The sequence below is a fragment of the Electrophorus electricus genome, chromosome 24, assembly GCF_041902795.1.
Source record: "Electrophorus electricus isolate QZ-2024a chromosome 24, ASM4190279v1, whole genome shotgun sequence".
NCBI lineage: Eukaryota > Metazoa > Chordata > Actinopteri > Gymnotiformes > Gymnotidae > Electrophorus > Electrophorus electricus.
In genome coordinates this window covers 6,643,703-6,659,639 of record NC_137520.1, presented here as the reverse complement: position 1 = coordinate 6,659,639, position 15,937 = coordinate 6,643,703, and the positions used below count along the sequence as shown (strand labels likewise).

The following is a 15,937-nucleotide window of genomic DNA, read 5'->3' as shown; positions in this document are numbered from 1 at the left end:
TACAGTGCAGTTACTCACCTACAATCTTCTACTGAAAAAAAATCACAATACTTTATCTAATAGCAAAAGGTTTGTTGTTGAAGTTATATTATTTAGCTGATGCTTTTATTCAAAGGAACTTACAATTATGATTGAATACAACTTGAGCAATTAAATGTTAAGTCTTACACAGGGGCAACCTAGAGTTAGTGGGGCTTGAACCAGCAACCATCTGATTATTAGGAGGGTACCTTAACCAGTGAGCTGCCACTACCTGGAAATTACCACTGCTGGTTAAGTATAAGCATATATTTTACTTATATTTTAATTTTTTTAAACAACTTTATGTTTTCTCAGGTAATAGACATTATAAATGTGGTGGGTCTACGATGCTGCACAATATTACCCCCATCCAAGGAGGGTAAATATCCACACTCCCTTCCTAGCAGTAGTCCCCTGTGTATCAAAATGCACTGAGGTGCAGCGCAGAGTCCAGCCTTGTTCCTGATTAACTAAGACAACACACAGAGACAGGAGACAGTGAATGACTACCGTATTTCTAGGACCTCCGTCTACCGACAACGTGTGGCACGGCCGGGATTCAGGCCTGGATAACTGCAGTAAGAGACAATTATGTGCACCCAAGTACCCTCAGGAGAATTGCACTCCAGTTTACTGAGCAGTCCCCCTATTAGGGTTTCTGATATTAATGAGTGAGCTTTGTCTTCTGAATAACACCACCAGTATTTCCCCATTCTCTTTAACACAAACAACCGAACAATAGTAACAATAGCCTAGCACATTATTGACCAGGCTGAGTCTGGAGTGAATCTGTTTCCAGGCATGCATAACGTTTCATTTCAGCCACCTGATCCTTATAAAAAACCATCCAAGTGATTGAAAGTAATGAAACTGCAGTGCATTATTAATGGCAGAGAAGTTTGGCTCGCCTTTATGATCAATCTCATCAATGATGGAGTTGGGCGTCACTGATACGGTCCTCTGTTCTCAGGGTGCCTCAGCAGAGTGCCCATCTCCATTTCTCTCATTCAAAAAACCCCATGTGCAGCGTGTTAAGACCTGCACTGACCTCAGCGCTAATGAGACGTTACACATGAATATTTGGAAGAAAAAAAAAAGAAGAGGGTGATGGACAGACAGTGTGTGGGTGAGAAAGACAGAAAGAAAGAGAGAAAAGAAAAGAGAGAATGGGATATTTTTTTGGAAACCTTGTGTATTTTTTACTACCTTTATGTCTCTTCTGTGTTCTTCTAAAGACCCTAATCAGATTTAGAGAACAGGGTGTTCTGTGAGCTCTGATTGGTCTGTCTGTGTTTAAAGCCTCTTTATCAAAGGGGAAAATCAAATCTGTCATGTCATCCTTCAGGCCACTGGTACAACATTATCACTGTTGTTGTTGTTGTTGTTGGGGAATTGCCCCAAAAAGTGATGGAAATCTGGAGAGGCGGGTTTGGAGGAATACAGGGCGAGCAGAACTTTCATCCATCCTTACAGAAGCCAAGTTACACCCACTGGCTCTCCACAGCACTGCTTTGTTCCATGCTCACAAACCAGGCCCAGTGCTGACCTTTCCTTATGGAAACTCAAACACTCCTTCACATAAAGTTTTGTAATGTTGTATTATAACCAAACTCAAGGGAAGGATTCCAAAGAAGACTATCAAATCCAAGCATATATTTTGTAAAACTAAAAACAATAGAAGTCACCACGTAAAAGTATATCAATACTTTGTAGGTTCGTTTCAGCTCCTGTATGGCTTTGAATCAACGTTTCCCCGCGCCTTCCAAAAGTCTTCGACCGTTGACCGTTTTGTTCTTGAAGTCGTGCTTTCTGCAAATAAGCACTAGATGGCGAGAGAGTTATTTATTTACTTACCTCTCGATTTTCTCAGTGCCCGTTTGAGAGCTTGTTTTGCTGTGAGCCATCAGTGCACAGCACCAACCTTGCAAGTATCTTTAGAAAACAATCATTTTATATCCTAATGTTTCTTTATAAATAGTAATAACTGTTCTATTTCATCAAATACACAGTTTTAATTTTTTGTAGACTATTTGTAATTGTTATAAAAATGCAACCTGTTTTGATAGACTTTAAAAAAAATTCTAACATAGATTCGAAGTATCAAATTACATGATTCAAAAATATTGCAATACAAGTATGTTTTAAGTGCAATTAAAGTGATTTTCATGCAGGTTCTGTACCACGCACTCAACATTATGTTGCTTCAGAGATTCCGTCCAGACCATCCACACAAACTGTTTAAGGGAACCAGAGGCCTTGATCACTGCGGTCTGCCATCACTATGGCAAAATCACTATGGCAACTGGCAAGCTGGACCACAGGTGTTCGAACCAGATCACACTCTCTAGGGCAGTTTAGGGCAGCAGGGAGCCTCTCTATACCATTATCCCTATAGCTTAAGCTAAGGCAAATTGGGAAAAGAGGCTTTGCGACTGTTAACCACACAACAATTACCAGTACTTTGCAGAGAGTGTATTGAACATATAACAATAACGATGTGGTCTACAGCAATGATCATATAACAATATACATGTGATGACAGACGTCATCTTATTTATTTATTTGTTTGTATTTTTTTTACCGCACACATACTATTATAATTACTTCCCCAAGACTGTAACCTAAAAAAAAATCAGACTACCGAAGAGCTCGTACTGTGACGAAGGACCAGCTCTTAATGCCAGTGTGAGGCCCTGAGAAGAAATGTTCAATGTCACGGTTCTCTTAAACCGACATGAGAATGTCTGTGGTGTTTTTTTCCGACCATAACAATAGCGTGCTGAATATTAAAATATGTATATTACTTGAACATCAGACTTTTCTGAAGAGGATTTCATCATTACCTGTGCGCGGCTTGAAGGTGGACGAACTAATGGACCGAATTTGCATTAAACCATATGATGTTCAAATCATACACTGCCAAGGTAGCATCACTGCACTGCATTGAACTTCAGCAGAGAGCTAAATTCTCACATTTGTTTACCGCTTTTACACAAAGCAACTTATAAATACAACTCGAACAATTGAAGGCTAAAGATATTGCGTCGGAGACAAACAGTGGCAGATTGGCAGCGGTGGGACTCGAACCACCAACCTTCCGATTACAAATCAAGTGCTTCAACCACTGAGCCGCCACTGCCACATGCGCAGTACGGTTTCCTCCAGGAGGCGAGGGTGGCAGTAGCGCTCCGCTGTCTGGGCGGGGAGAGGAATCTGCACCCGGTGAAGCGAGGTCTGCTCCGTCTGCGGCTAGAGCTGGCGAGCTGCGGCGAGGGGGACGTGGGGACGACGAGCTGAGCAGCAAATACAGAGAAGAAAAACCTCCATACCAAGGAAGGGACGCAGTTAGCACCAAGGCTTTTGGCGTAAATCGCAGTAGTTTGTTTGTGTGTTTGTGCGGTGCGGTGCGGTTTTTTTGTTTTTTATTTCAGAGCTTTAACTTCTACCTCTGGAGGAGTTCGGTTCTTCTTCAATCGTCGCTCGTGAACGGAATGAATGACCAAGACAAAGGTTGACACCAGGCCCCCCTCTCATTTCGTCTCGCCCAAGGAGAAGCGGCCCGGGAGCAGCATGGAAAACGGCAGCCAGAGCGGCGACAGCGTGCATGCACAGGCTCGGCAACCGGACCAGCGCGAGCAGCCGGCGCGGGCGGTAGGGAAGAAGAAAACGCACCGCGCGCCGTCGCCCGCACGACCGAAAGACGCGCCCGGATGGTGCCTCGCGAAGATCCGGGGATGTATCGGGACACCGACGCTGAGCGTGAAACCGGGGGCCATACATTTGGGTGGCCGGGTGTCCAGGCGTAGTCCAGTCGCCGGTAGAGAGTCCAAAGGGGAGAAGGGGAAACCGGCCGGAAAACCCACGATTTCGCCAGGCGGTGGACAGAAGAGCAGCGCAAAGTCCAACAAAACCGGCCGGAGGAAGGCGTCAGATGCCAGCATCGCATCCGATGATCTGAGCAAAGACTCGGGTTGCGCTCCGGGAAAGCTCTCTCCAACCGATAGCAGCTCGGAGCTCTCCGACTGCGCCTCGGAGGGAAATAAACTTTCCACGGACGCCCTGAGCAGCGACACCGAAACCAGCAGTCGTGGCGGAGCGGAGGGGGAGAGGCCGAGCACGGAGCACGGGCTAGCACACCGAAGTGCCCGGGGTGACCAGCAAGCCACAAGCAGCGCGGATCGTCTCTCCTTGGGAATGTACACCGGGGAAGGAAGCGTTTCGCCCGGCGACGAGCGTTCTCTCGCTTCGCTGGAGAGCCGGGTGCCTGCGAGCACCTCCTTGGCGTTCTCCGACCTGACGGAGGAGTTAACCGATGGCATACATGAGGAATATCTCAGGGAAATCGAAGAACTGAGGTCGGAAAACGACTACTTAAAGGTAATTGCCTTGTGGGTTGGAGAACATCAACTAAATACTATCTGGATTTTTCATTCCATCTTCACTCAACCTAAAGTCTGTTATTGTAATACATAGTCTACATTGCTTTTTTGTTCCCCTTTTAGCAATTTTATTCAAGTTTATGCTCACTTCACTTGTTTATACGCCTGATACTTCTAACGGTCTGCGTTAGTCTTTTTATAGTGCAGTAAAACTCAAATACTAATGGTTTGTTGGCCTGTTTGAAACACGATGTGCATGACGAGGCTCGCATGCCAGCGCACGGGACATTACCGGCGATCGTTAACGGAGAGTTCACTCCCGAACAGGCACCAGCGACACCACACACACCCGACGAGTTTCCGCGTGTTCTTGCCCATGGGATTTCCATTTAAAGATATTCGCTAAGTAAACATATTTAATCGTGTCAGATAACGCACTGTTCCAATGTTTCATAATGGACAGGCGTTTACACAGACTGTTGTAGACGTTTCTTTGTAGGATTCATATATTATTATAGAAAAGAAGGCAAAACACCGTGTTCACCTCGCGTCGTCAAATTCTGTAATCAAACAAGCAAAAAAAAAAAAAGATGTACCAGTGGCTTCGCTCTTGGGTTTATTTCACAGCTGTTGTTGTTATGCTTTTATAATGACTGGTCATTTAAATAATATTTTGCTCTGTTTGCCTACTTAAACCGTGGCGCCGGTTGTATCACTGTTCGTATCACTATTTGCACTGATTTACTGGTGTAGCTGGTGCATCCCGCACGCCACACAGACGCTGCTGCAGTCGGGCTCGCCCGCGCCCACTTTTCACTCCATTGTTTATTCGCGCGAGAAGCACGTGACGGGGCGCTGCAGTGCGTGACCTACATTCCGGAGACCCAGTGTGACAGCACGCGGCTACGTCTTAGGCTACAGTAGACGGATTTATGTTTACTGCGCCGATGCTCTTTCCTGCTGTAGCTATATGTGCTTCTTCAGGTGGCTTAAATGCTGTGGCTGTACGAGATGAATCGTTTTGAATGTAATTCTGTTACTTTATTTGGAACGGCCATGACTAAAGGCGGGTTGGTTATGTCACAGCAGCTGATACAAGTCTAGATGTGACTCACATCCTGTCCGTGATGACCTGAAATGGGATAAACGCAAACTTATTGGGGAAGATTGCTATGATGTGTGTGTGTGTGTGTGTGTTTAAGGATGAAGTGGAGGAGCTGCGCTCCGAGATGTTGGAGATGAGGGACGTGTACATGGAAGAAGACGTGTACCAACTGCAGGAGCTCAGACAGCAGCTGGACCAGGTCAACAAGACCTGCCGCATCCTACAGTACCGGCTCCGCAAGGCCGAGAGGCGGAGCCTGCGCGTAGCCCAAACGGGCCACGTGGACGGGGAGCTGATCCGCACTCTGGAGCAGGACGTGAAGGTGAGGAAGCGAGCCTGGGGCTTGCTGGGTCCCTAGCTGTAACTCTCACGCGTCTGTATCAATCTCTGCTATAAATAAATAAATAAATAAACAAACAAACCGAACTTGCTTCCACCAATTCTAGCTGGCATGTTCTGGCTGAGTCGTTTAACGCCCATAAAATCTGTAGACGCAAAACACCAACAGTCGTTAACATGTGCTTCACTTGGTTTCCTTGTCCAAATGTTACATTTTGCATGATTTGGCCATTAGGAGCTTGTCTAAGGAAGCCTTGTGCTTGCCTGGGTAATGGTGGCTCTGGAGGCCAGTTCTGATTCTCATGTGGAGAGTTTGCTCCTCTGTCGCTCGTGTCAGAGGACACAGTGCTCCCTTTCTCGGGCCGAGCAGCACAGGGAGCTATAGTGATGATGTCATTCGCTCTGGCTCACTGCCGCTGTTCACATGGCCGCGTCGCGGACAGCAGCGCCAGGGGTTATGTTCACCCTTGTGAATAGCTAATGTTGGGTGACATCCAAGACCCAGCAATTCCAAGTTGTTCCTGAACAAGGGAGGACCATGCCCAAGGTCAAATCCCACTCGGCCAATCACAAAAGAGCTGGCATGAGCCGGAAGACAGGCCGGCCAATCAGAGGGGTCCAGAACGCAGGAAGAAGAAAGTTTAAAAAATAACGGGAGTTTGAAAGGAAAACACTCCCCGTGTGAGGGATTCTTTGACAGCTAGCGGGAGAATCCTAACACTGGGCCAATTGTCTGGCCACGCCAGCAGCCCCCAGCTGGGACAAATTACGCTACCCTGCTCAGCTCTCGCTCTGTCAGCTGCACAGACACGGCTAGCTGCCGTAGGAGACCACATCACCGCTCACTACCTGAGCCGGGGCATAAAAGCCTTTATATTTAGCCTAACCGAGCCGAGCGCAGAGTTAAGTGCTACCATGGACAAATTTCTCGCCTGACCCACAGGGAGCTATTGGATACAAAACAAAGCACTCAGCTGCAAAGACTTGCGTTACCCCGAGTGTAATGTTAAGTCGGGAGAGGTGCCGACATGCTGTTGGTTCTTGCATGCCAGTTTCATCGTTTGGATGAATAAAAGACCAGATGTTGTCGAACATCACCCCTCTGGCAGTCGTTTGGTACGCTCCGAATGAACACGCGCCATTTGTAGCTTGTTGCTCCAGGGTTGGGGTAACACTAATGTTTTATTTGCGCGTGACTCGCGCTTCATGTGCTTCCCACGCTTCAACCGCTTCCTGTGTCTCCCAAAGCAAGCATGGAGAGGATGATGTCATGGTATGTTGGCCACGAGGGAGAGCCGGTGGGTGCGAGGAGGCGATTCAGATGTTAGTGAGATTCCCAACAGCACTTACTTTCCTCCCATGCAGTGGCCTCGTTTTTTTCCAAACCAATGAACGATAGGGACATCTGGGCTGTGTGCTGTGCTAACGGAGGAGAGCAAATGAGAGAGAAGGAGAGAGAGAGGGAGAAATCCGCAGTTACTGAATTTAGGTTGAAAGGGTATTGTAGACCAATCTCAATTTCTGACACCCATCTGCAGGCTCTACCCATGTGCCCCTGCCTAGCAACAGATGAGAAGCAGAGTTGGCACCCTCACGGGGAGAGAAGATGAGAGAGGGGGAGAGAGAGAGAGAGAGAGAGAGAGAGAGAGAGAGGGAGGGAGAGCGTGATAAAGGAGGAGACGAGTTGTTTGGCGAGTGGCGCCCCTGTGTGTACAGATAACAGCTGAGCCACAGCATCCTGGAGATAACGGCTGAGCGGGGGAGGGGAATGACTGGCAGTAATGGAGGAGAGAGAGATAACGTGGAGAGACGAGTCTTCCCCACGTCTCCGTCTCATTTCCCTACCTTTCCCTGGTCGCTCTGACAATCCCAGGAAAAGTGTCTCCTTCCGCTCCCCCCTTCCCACCAACGTCCCGCTGGCGATGGGAGTCGCGTGCATAATGGCCCATGTGCCGCGTTCACATGTCACAGTCAGCCCCGAACATCCGGCAGCCCACACCGCGCCCCACTGGTGGGCAGAGAGAGGCCCCGGAGGCTGAAGAAAGAACCCCGTGTGTCTCTGGTTTCTCAAAGCAGGAGCACGTTCCAGTTGGGCTTTGTTTGCCGACGGAGGTCAGCGGCAGAACAAAGACTTTATTCCTCCCCCCGCCCGTCTGTTGACGGTGCTAAAAGCACGGAGCAAGGCACAGTGAGTGCCTCAACCGTAAACCGCATCATGTGTTAACAAATGTTTAAAGATGTAGGATTCAAGGGCTTTTTGTTTGAGCAATTTAACAGTGGTGTGTTTGTTTGAAACAGCCTTGAAAGTTTGCTGGAAGTGTTCAACGTTCTGATGAAGCAGTTGGCAGGTTCTAACAGGTTAGCGGCAAGTTGATCCCAAATTTACAAATTTTCTCTAAGTGTGTTTCCATCGGTGTAAACATGTATTGTGCGCAGGCATCCTAAACTCTTATGCAGAGTAGGTCAATATACGAAAAAGACAGGCAGTACAATGCAAAAAAGACATGATGTAAGGATATTGTCTAATGTTATTATTACATCCTTATATATATATATATATATATATATATATATATATATATATATATATATATATATATATATATATATATATATATATATATATATATATATATATATATATATATATGTACTTATTACATATGTACATTAGATCCTCTGGAAAGTCAGGATTGGTCAGGAATGTTGTAGCACACACAAATTTGTGTGTTGCAGCCTTTCATGTCAATGTTGTGCCAATATTGTGATAATAACCAATCAACGATGTATTGTGGGACTATAAACTCCCCAGAACTGCCTGTTCTGTTAATTTACAGGAAGTCTGTTAGTTTTACAGGAAGTGAATTGCATATAAGAACATAAAAACTAAAATAAATCTAAAAGTGGAATGAATGTAAATGAATGTGGGATAAGGAGACTCGGCAGTTGTCTGTTTCTACTGTATGGGGTAAATGAGCAAGATTTTCTCCGCTGCTTTGAGTTGTGTTTAACAAGGGGCTCTTCTCACACACGTACACAAACACTCACACAGATACACACACACACACACACACACACTCACACACACACACACACACACATGCACAGAGACGGTCGGCAGGAAAGGCCGTTAAAAATGACTGTTTGGTGAGTAGGCAGCTGGAGCAGTGTTGATGAGCCAGATCAAGGCAGAAACACACACACACACACACACACTCACACTCACACAAAAATGCACCAAGGCACATACACCCACACACACAAATGCGCACACAGACAGAAATACACACACGCACGCACGCACACACACAAAGTAGTGCCTCTTTGATGGCTAATTGTCCTCCTTTGAATTTCTGTTGCAGTTTAGCCCTAAACGCTGCCGAGTGCAGCGAGGTGGGGTGGGGGGCCCGCAGGGTACCAGGCTGCCCTAAAGCCTCCAACAGCCCTTAGCAGCGGCCTCTGCTCTCACATTCCACACACCACCGTGAGTCTCCAGCCGCCCTGATGGCCCCTTTTCCCTCCCATACCGGAGCCACTTTTAGCACCTTCAGACAGAAGCGGGGCTGGCCAGAGGCAGAGAGGAGAGCGCAGATAAGTCGCGCACCCCCGGAGCCGCTCGCAGAGGAGCGGCGAGACCAGGCTCAGGCGACCGATCGCCGTAAAGCCACGGCACATGGAGTCGCACGCTCAGCGCACCGGTTAGCGTGGGCCGCGGCGCACGCGCAGTAGAGAGGACGAAAGGGAGGGGGGGAGATGTAATGGGGGGGAGGGAAAGAAAGAGTGACTAACGGAGAGAGAGAGAGAGAGAGGAGGAGGAAGAAGGACAAGAGGTGGACAGAGATGGCGCATTCAGCGCGAAGAGACGAACCAAGGACGGAGGGGGAAAGTCTAACGGCAAAAGGAGGTGAAGCAGGGATCTGATGCGAATTAGAGCATGGCGCGAACACAGAGGGGTATTGTGGGTACCCAGCTGGCCTCTGGCATGGCTTCAGAGAGAGGGAGATAGAGGGAGGAGGACCTGTGGAGGAGAGAGACGAGAGAATCCCCCTTGTGTGGTTACATCCACAAATGGCCACTGTGTGACTGCTCTTCCTCCATATCCCATTTGACGAGTGAACGCGCGCGCATGTGTGTGTGTGTGTGTGTGTGTGTGTGTGTGTGTGTGTGTGTGTGTGTGTGTGTGTGGGAGGGGGGGGTTCTCTTCACTCCATCTCTTCTAAACGCGGCTTTATCCCTCCAACACTCCAGGAGACTGATGGGTCATTACAGAGAAGAAAAAAAATCACAGTAAATATTAATAATGAGAGGATGCGATCAAACCATGCATATGCCATGCAAATATACAGATATTTGCACAGTATGTAAATATACTGTAAACACGCTGTAATACTGCTGCAGTACCGCGTGTGTTACTGTAATACAGCAGTTCAGAAGTTTGTTTTGGCATTCATCACGTGGGTAGATTTCTGAAGAGTTACATGAATGTAAACATTGTGAACGGGTTATTCAGTGGCTGTTTTGAGGTCTTTGTATTTTAACAAAGTGAGTCTTGTGTTTTGCTGCACACCCTATAACTTGCAGCTCACAGTAACCTGCTGTGTGTGGTATTCTGTGTGGATCATTTGGTTTTGAGTACTTGGTTTAAAGTGTGTTTTTCTTTGATCGTGTCAGGTTTTGTGAATAGTTTGGCAACGGCCCGAGAGCCACAGGGCCAGGAACAGGACGCGCTGGACTCCATCGACGTATTAAACACAACACGAACGATGGAACAGTGGCACTCACGCGAAATAGGCAGGGTGGAAACAACACAGAACACGGCATGCACCACAAACAGCCAGAGACACAACAAAGACCGACAGTCTAAATACACACAGACAGCACAACACTAAACCAACACTAAACAGGTGTGCGCTAACAACATAGGCGCGGTTACAAACAAGACAGCCTGAATTCTCACTGCACACGGCGAGCCGTACCACGTGATCTGTGGGAAGGGGAGTGTTCCGTGACAGTTAGGAGCTTTGCATTTTTCGTTTTGGGAAATATGTTTGTATTATGTGTGTGAAATGTGTAGAAATGTGTATAATCAGTCAGAAAAAAAAAACTGATGAGGTATACAAATATTATTTTAATGGGGTGTTTGTTGTTGTTTTGCTTTGTTTGAACTCATGTTCCTACATGTCAGATCCTGCCACATCTAGTAACTTCCTACTCACCAGAGACTACATGAAGTGTGGATGCGAGTGTGTGTGTGTGTGTGTGTGGATGCGAGTGTGTGTGTGTGTGTGTGTGTGTGTGTGTGTGTGTGTGTGTGTGTGTGTATGTGTGTGTGTGTGTGTGTGTGTGTGTGTGTGTGTGTGTGTGTATGTATGTGTGTGTGTGTGTGTGTGTGTGTGTGTGTGTGTGTGGATGCGAGTGTGTGTGTGTTTGTGTGTGTATGTGTGTGTGTGTGTGTGTGTGTGTGTGTGTGTTTGTGTGTGTGTGTGTGTGTGGCAGGTACATGTACCTGGGCCTTTGCCCAACATCAATAACAGCTCTTCTTAGCACAGCCTTGTGATGAAATAGGTTTAATGAGCTCTCTGTTCCCAGGGGGGCGTGAGAACCCATACAGTGCCCTTCTGCTCCCTAACACACAACGCGGGGAAGGCAAGGGCTGCTATCACTATGACGATGTACAGCCACACCGCATTGCATAGCGGCGTGCACGATCCGCAAAAGCCTCCCCAAACAGATGTGGGGTGTGAAGATTCCCAGATGAAGCTAAAAGAGCGTTAAGGTACCAGGCAGGTTGGCCTGGCGGCTCCCAAAGCCTCGTTAGCTCTCCGTCTCTACAAGGGAATGTGATCTGAGCTAATGTCCAAATAATGGCAACTAAAAACGACACTTAATTAAGTTACTGGACCAGTAGGTTCCAGTCTTACGTGGTGAGATTATAATCTCCGCTGATCCTTTCTCCCCAGTCTGTCTCTCCTCAGGAAGTAGCCGACAGCTTCAGTCAGGCACGTTCGATTAGGGTATTACCGCATCCCTGCACGGGCTTATGGGAAGGTTGAATGCCTCTGACCTCCCCTCGCAACCTCCCGGTCTAAACCCTGCGCTCTGACCAAACACACACACACACACACACTCACACACACACACACACACACACTCCCACAACCTCCTAAACGCTGCGCTCCCTCTACCCCATCCCAGGTGGCCAAGGACGTGTCCATCCGCCTGCACGGGGAGCTGGAGGCCATGGAAAAGAAGAGGAGCTGCCTGGAGCAGGAGAACGAGGAGCTGCAGGTGAAGCTGCAGGACCTGGAGGTGGCCAAGCAAGTCCTGCAGGCCGAGCTAGACAAGAGTCGGGAGGTAGGGAGTGACACTGCAACACGCACTACTGCACGCACTGCAACATGCACTGCAGCACGCACTGCAACACACTGCAGCACGCACTGCAGTATGTACTGCAACACGCACTGCAGCACGCACTGCAGTATGTACTGCAACACGCACTGCAACACACACTGCAGTATGTACTGCAACACGCACTGCAGCACGCACTGCAGTATGTACTGCAACACGCACTGCAGCACGCACTGCAACACACACTGCAGTATGTACTGCAACACGCACTGCAGCACGCACTGCAGTATGTACTGCAACACGCACTGCAGCACGCACTGCAACACTGCAGCACGCACTGCAACACACACTGCAACACGCACTACTGCACGCACTGCAACACACTTTGCCTCTTCTGGGAACGAAGGAGCAGTTGTTAAATTGCGGAGAAAATACAACCAGCCTCGTGGCGGTCCCAAAGCGGCTGGACCTCTGGTGATTCCGACGGGCGAGATCAGCACTGTTCTGAAAACTGACATTAGAAAAAATTATGACGACAGAGTGCATGTCTGGTCAGAGAGGGCTAGTCCTCACTGTTTCTACTCCAGAGAAGACACGGGAGGACATTCTCGATTTGAATGTTCTTTTAAATATACACGATTCGATAAACACCTCTGGTTCGGAGCGGTTTTAGCTTCTCTGGGGGGTGCAGTTCACTGTGTGGTCTGTTTGGTATTGGGTTAGCTGGGGAAGTCATCCAGGGGACTGGCTGAGCTCAGACGGCTGACTGTTTGTGTGTTTGTTATGCGATGAGCTGTTGGCTTTTTGGGTGTAAATGCCACATATGGAAAACACATCGATTGACTTTAATGGTGGACCCTCTTTTTCTGAGATATTAATGGGAGGTATATGAGAAGGTCTTAGTGGTTGTTTTATCTCTTTTTTACATTGTGTGTGTGTGTTGTGTTTGTATGGTAATTAGTATAAATCAAGCAGATATGCATGTGGTGGTTTGGGTGAAAGGCCAGTTGACTGTAACACCAATGACTGTATTATTACTGATGAACTCACGTGGTTTATTATAGTGTATTATGTTCATCAGTGGTGGGTGTAATACAATAATGTGGCTGTATCACTGGTGAACGTGTTAGTGTGAAAGCCAGCAGTCAGAGCTCACAAGCTGATTGAGAAATCATCTGTATGGCTGTTCTGTTTTCTAGTGCTCTGTCAGCTGTTGGCAGGCTACAGTGGGGCCAACCAGTGCAAGCACCCCCCGCAACTTTATTCAATTGGGGGGGGGGGCATCTTGGTTGCCTTTTAATGGCAATCTAATTGCTGTGAGTGCCATTTTAAATGACATCATTTCGGTAACAGCCACAAATTCAACTACACTGACTGTTCTAATAAAAACCACACAAACCACACACAGCTGTAAACCCACAGAAAGACTGGTAATATCCCTCGGCAACGGAGTGTTTAATAAGCAAATAATTCCCATTGTGGATAGCGGAATGTCGCTTGCAGCATTGCGTTGCTGAGTGTAAAGAAAACGTAGGTGATGGGGATGATGATGATGATGAGTTCAGTGTAACTGTACTCGCCTCCATTTTGTGACGTTACTGCGTAGTATTACCCAGTTCCCTCCCAAGCTTAGCTGGTGAGGGTTTGCTTGTTGAATGGAGATTTAACATCACGTCACAAATTTAAGCTCAGATTTGCATTTTGCTAATGAATTTGTTTACATTTGATTTGATTTCGTGTGAATTTTCTTCAAGAGTTCAGTGTATCGTTGCATCCTTCCCAGCTTTGCTTGGGTTCATCTCAGGTCACGCTCAGGATCCCAGGTCTGGTGCAGGGTCTTCACTGCCATTGGTGAATGCTGGTCCAATATGGTTGTACAGCATGAATCCTAGCAAGCGTCATGCTGACCGCCAGGATCGTTATTTGTGAAACAGGGATCCTACATCTCTATGTTCCTTCTAATTTGGCTAATCTCTCTCTTCTGGACACACTTTGTACGTATACAAATCCTCGCGTAAATGGGGTCATCCTTACAGTGCGTAAAGATAAACTGGGCTTCACCTTTGACAGTCAGTCAGTTTATGCCCCGCCCACATGCGCTTTATTCCCGCAGTTTCACCCCATTTTGGTCTTAGCATTCTAGCTGCTAGCAAGTAAAAGCCTTCATCAGGGTGGTGTTATTTACACTGAGAGTCCACCTTACGTGAATGTGTGTAGCTGCGCAGAAAATGTATGTTAACCCCAGCAAAATGATCAGTCAGTACAAGAACAACTCATCACCCAAGTCCAGATCACCCAAAATTACGGACGTTGTGTCACATCAGACGTCCGGCAAGTGACCTGTAGGCACGCAGTGTGTCTTGTGTAAACGCAAGGTTTCTCAGTGAAACACGCTAAGACATCTGGCTCCTGAACTGCTGGTCATTTCAACAAATCACCTTCCCATTCTGCCATACACTTCTCCTGTTGGGTTTGTTTAATTCTAACTGATAATTAAGTTCAAATTAGAGAAGATTTCCGAATTATTGCAGGACTTTTATTTTGAAGGACCTTATTAAATCTAAATGCCTGTGTTTATGCATAATCATTGTGCAAAGATAAACTCGGAATCATGCATTGGCACGCACACATGCAATATCTCGACATCTTTTATTCATATCTGTTTAGAAACGGGATCACCACGGTGGGTCAGTGGCACGAATCAAGGCTTCCGTCACCGCACCCAGTCTGCTCTCGGTCCAGACGGACCGGCCAGTTCAGGTTCCGTTTTGAGCAGTAAAAATTTGCTGAATCTGTAATCTAACCCGCTAGTGTTCACGGAAATACTTTATGTCCCCGTGGTCATTAAAGACACCTACAAGAGAGAGAGGCAGTGAGTGTTGTATTTCAATATTCTTTTTCCTTTTAACTAGAGGCCATGGTAACTACATTACACTCTTTCTGGTTCTGCCTTTTTTATTGTGGTTGTCACTCTTGAGGAAACATCGGAATTGAAAAAGAAAATGAGACACATAGGAAGAAAGAGGTAACGCTTTATTATTTATTATTTATGCTAAATGTGCGGAGGGCGACTAATGCGCAGAGCAGAACGTCTGGCTTCTCAGAACATGATCAGATATCAGACACACAAGTCCTGTGTGCAATGTCACCTACGGAAGAGAAGCAAAGTCGTTTCTGCATTAGGGCAGGCACTAACAGAGGCCTTTGACTCACACACACACACAAACACACAAATGATTACCCGGCAGAACTACCTCACATTGTTTCGTCAGTGTTTCATTGTTCCAAACTCTGCAGTTGCACAAAATTGACTTTCCCACCAAATGACATGTGCGATACGGAAATCAGTTTTTATTGTGCTTAGACAGCAACTCACACGGTGACACTGTCGAAGTTGTGGAAGGTCAGTGAGAAAGACAGCTGTTGCTGTTCTCCCCCTCTCCATCTCTCTCTCTCTCTCTCTCTCTCTCTCTCTATCTCTCTCTCCTTCCTCAATAATGTCTTCATTTCATATACATCGACCTTTCGGCTGTTGGAAAGTGTCACAGGTGTTTGGGCCAGGAATGGGAGCATAGTGGGAGGACGTGATAGATGGGTGGGTGCGTGCGTGCGGTGCACTGAGGCAGGTGTGAGGGAGGTCTCTCTTGCCTCTTTGGAGGTGTGAGTGGGAAGGGAACAGGACTCAATAGTTAAAGCTCTAATAAAACATGGTGAAGTGTTGGTCATTGCGCTGTCCTCCATTCAC

The 15,937-nt window shown here is 47.2% G+C and overlaps 1 protein-coding gene across 3 annotated transcripts in view; it reads left to right on the top strand.

The window, feature by feature from the left end:
- The first annotated feature begins 3,183 nt into the window (after positions 1-3,183).
- The window catches only part of mtcl2 (microtubule crosslinking factor 2), a 38,754-nt gene continuing 26,000 nt past the window's right edge, over positions 3,184-15,937 (top strand). For 2 of the 3 annotated variants that reach the window (XM_035522283.2, XM_035522281.2), the window contains exons 1-3: positions 3,184-4,398; positions 5,603-5,827; positions 12,040-12,198. In XM_035522283.2, the coding sequence (XP_035378176.2) occupies positions 3,517-4,398; positions 5,603-5,827; positions 12,040-12,198 (1,266 nt within the window). In that variant the 5' untranslated portion in view covers positions 3,184-3,516. The remainder of the gene's footprint in view (positions 4,399-5,602; positions 5,828-12,039; positions 12,199-15,937) is intronic. The other variant, XM_035522282.2, reaches the window with a different exon arrangement.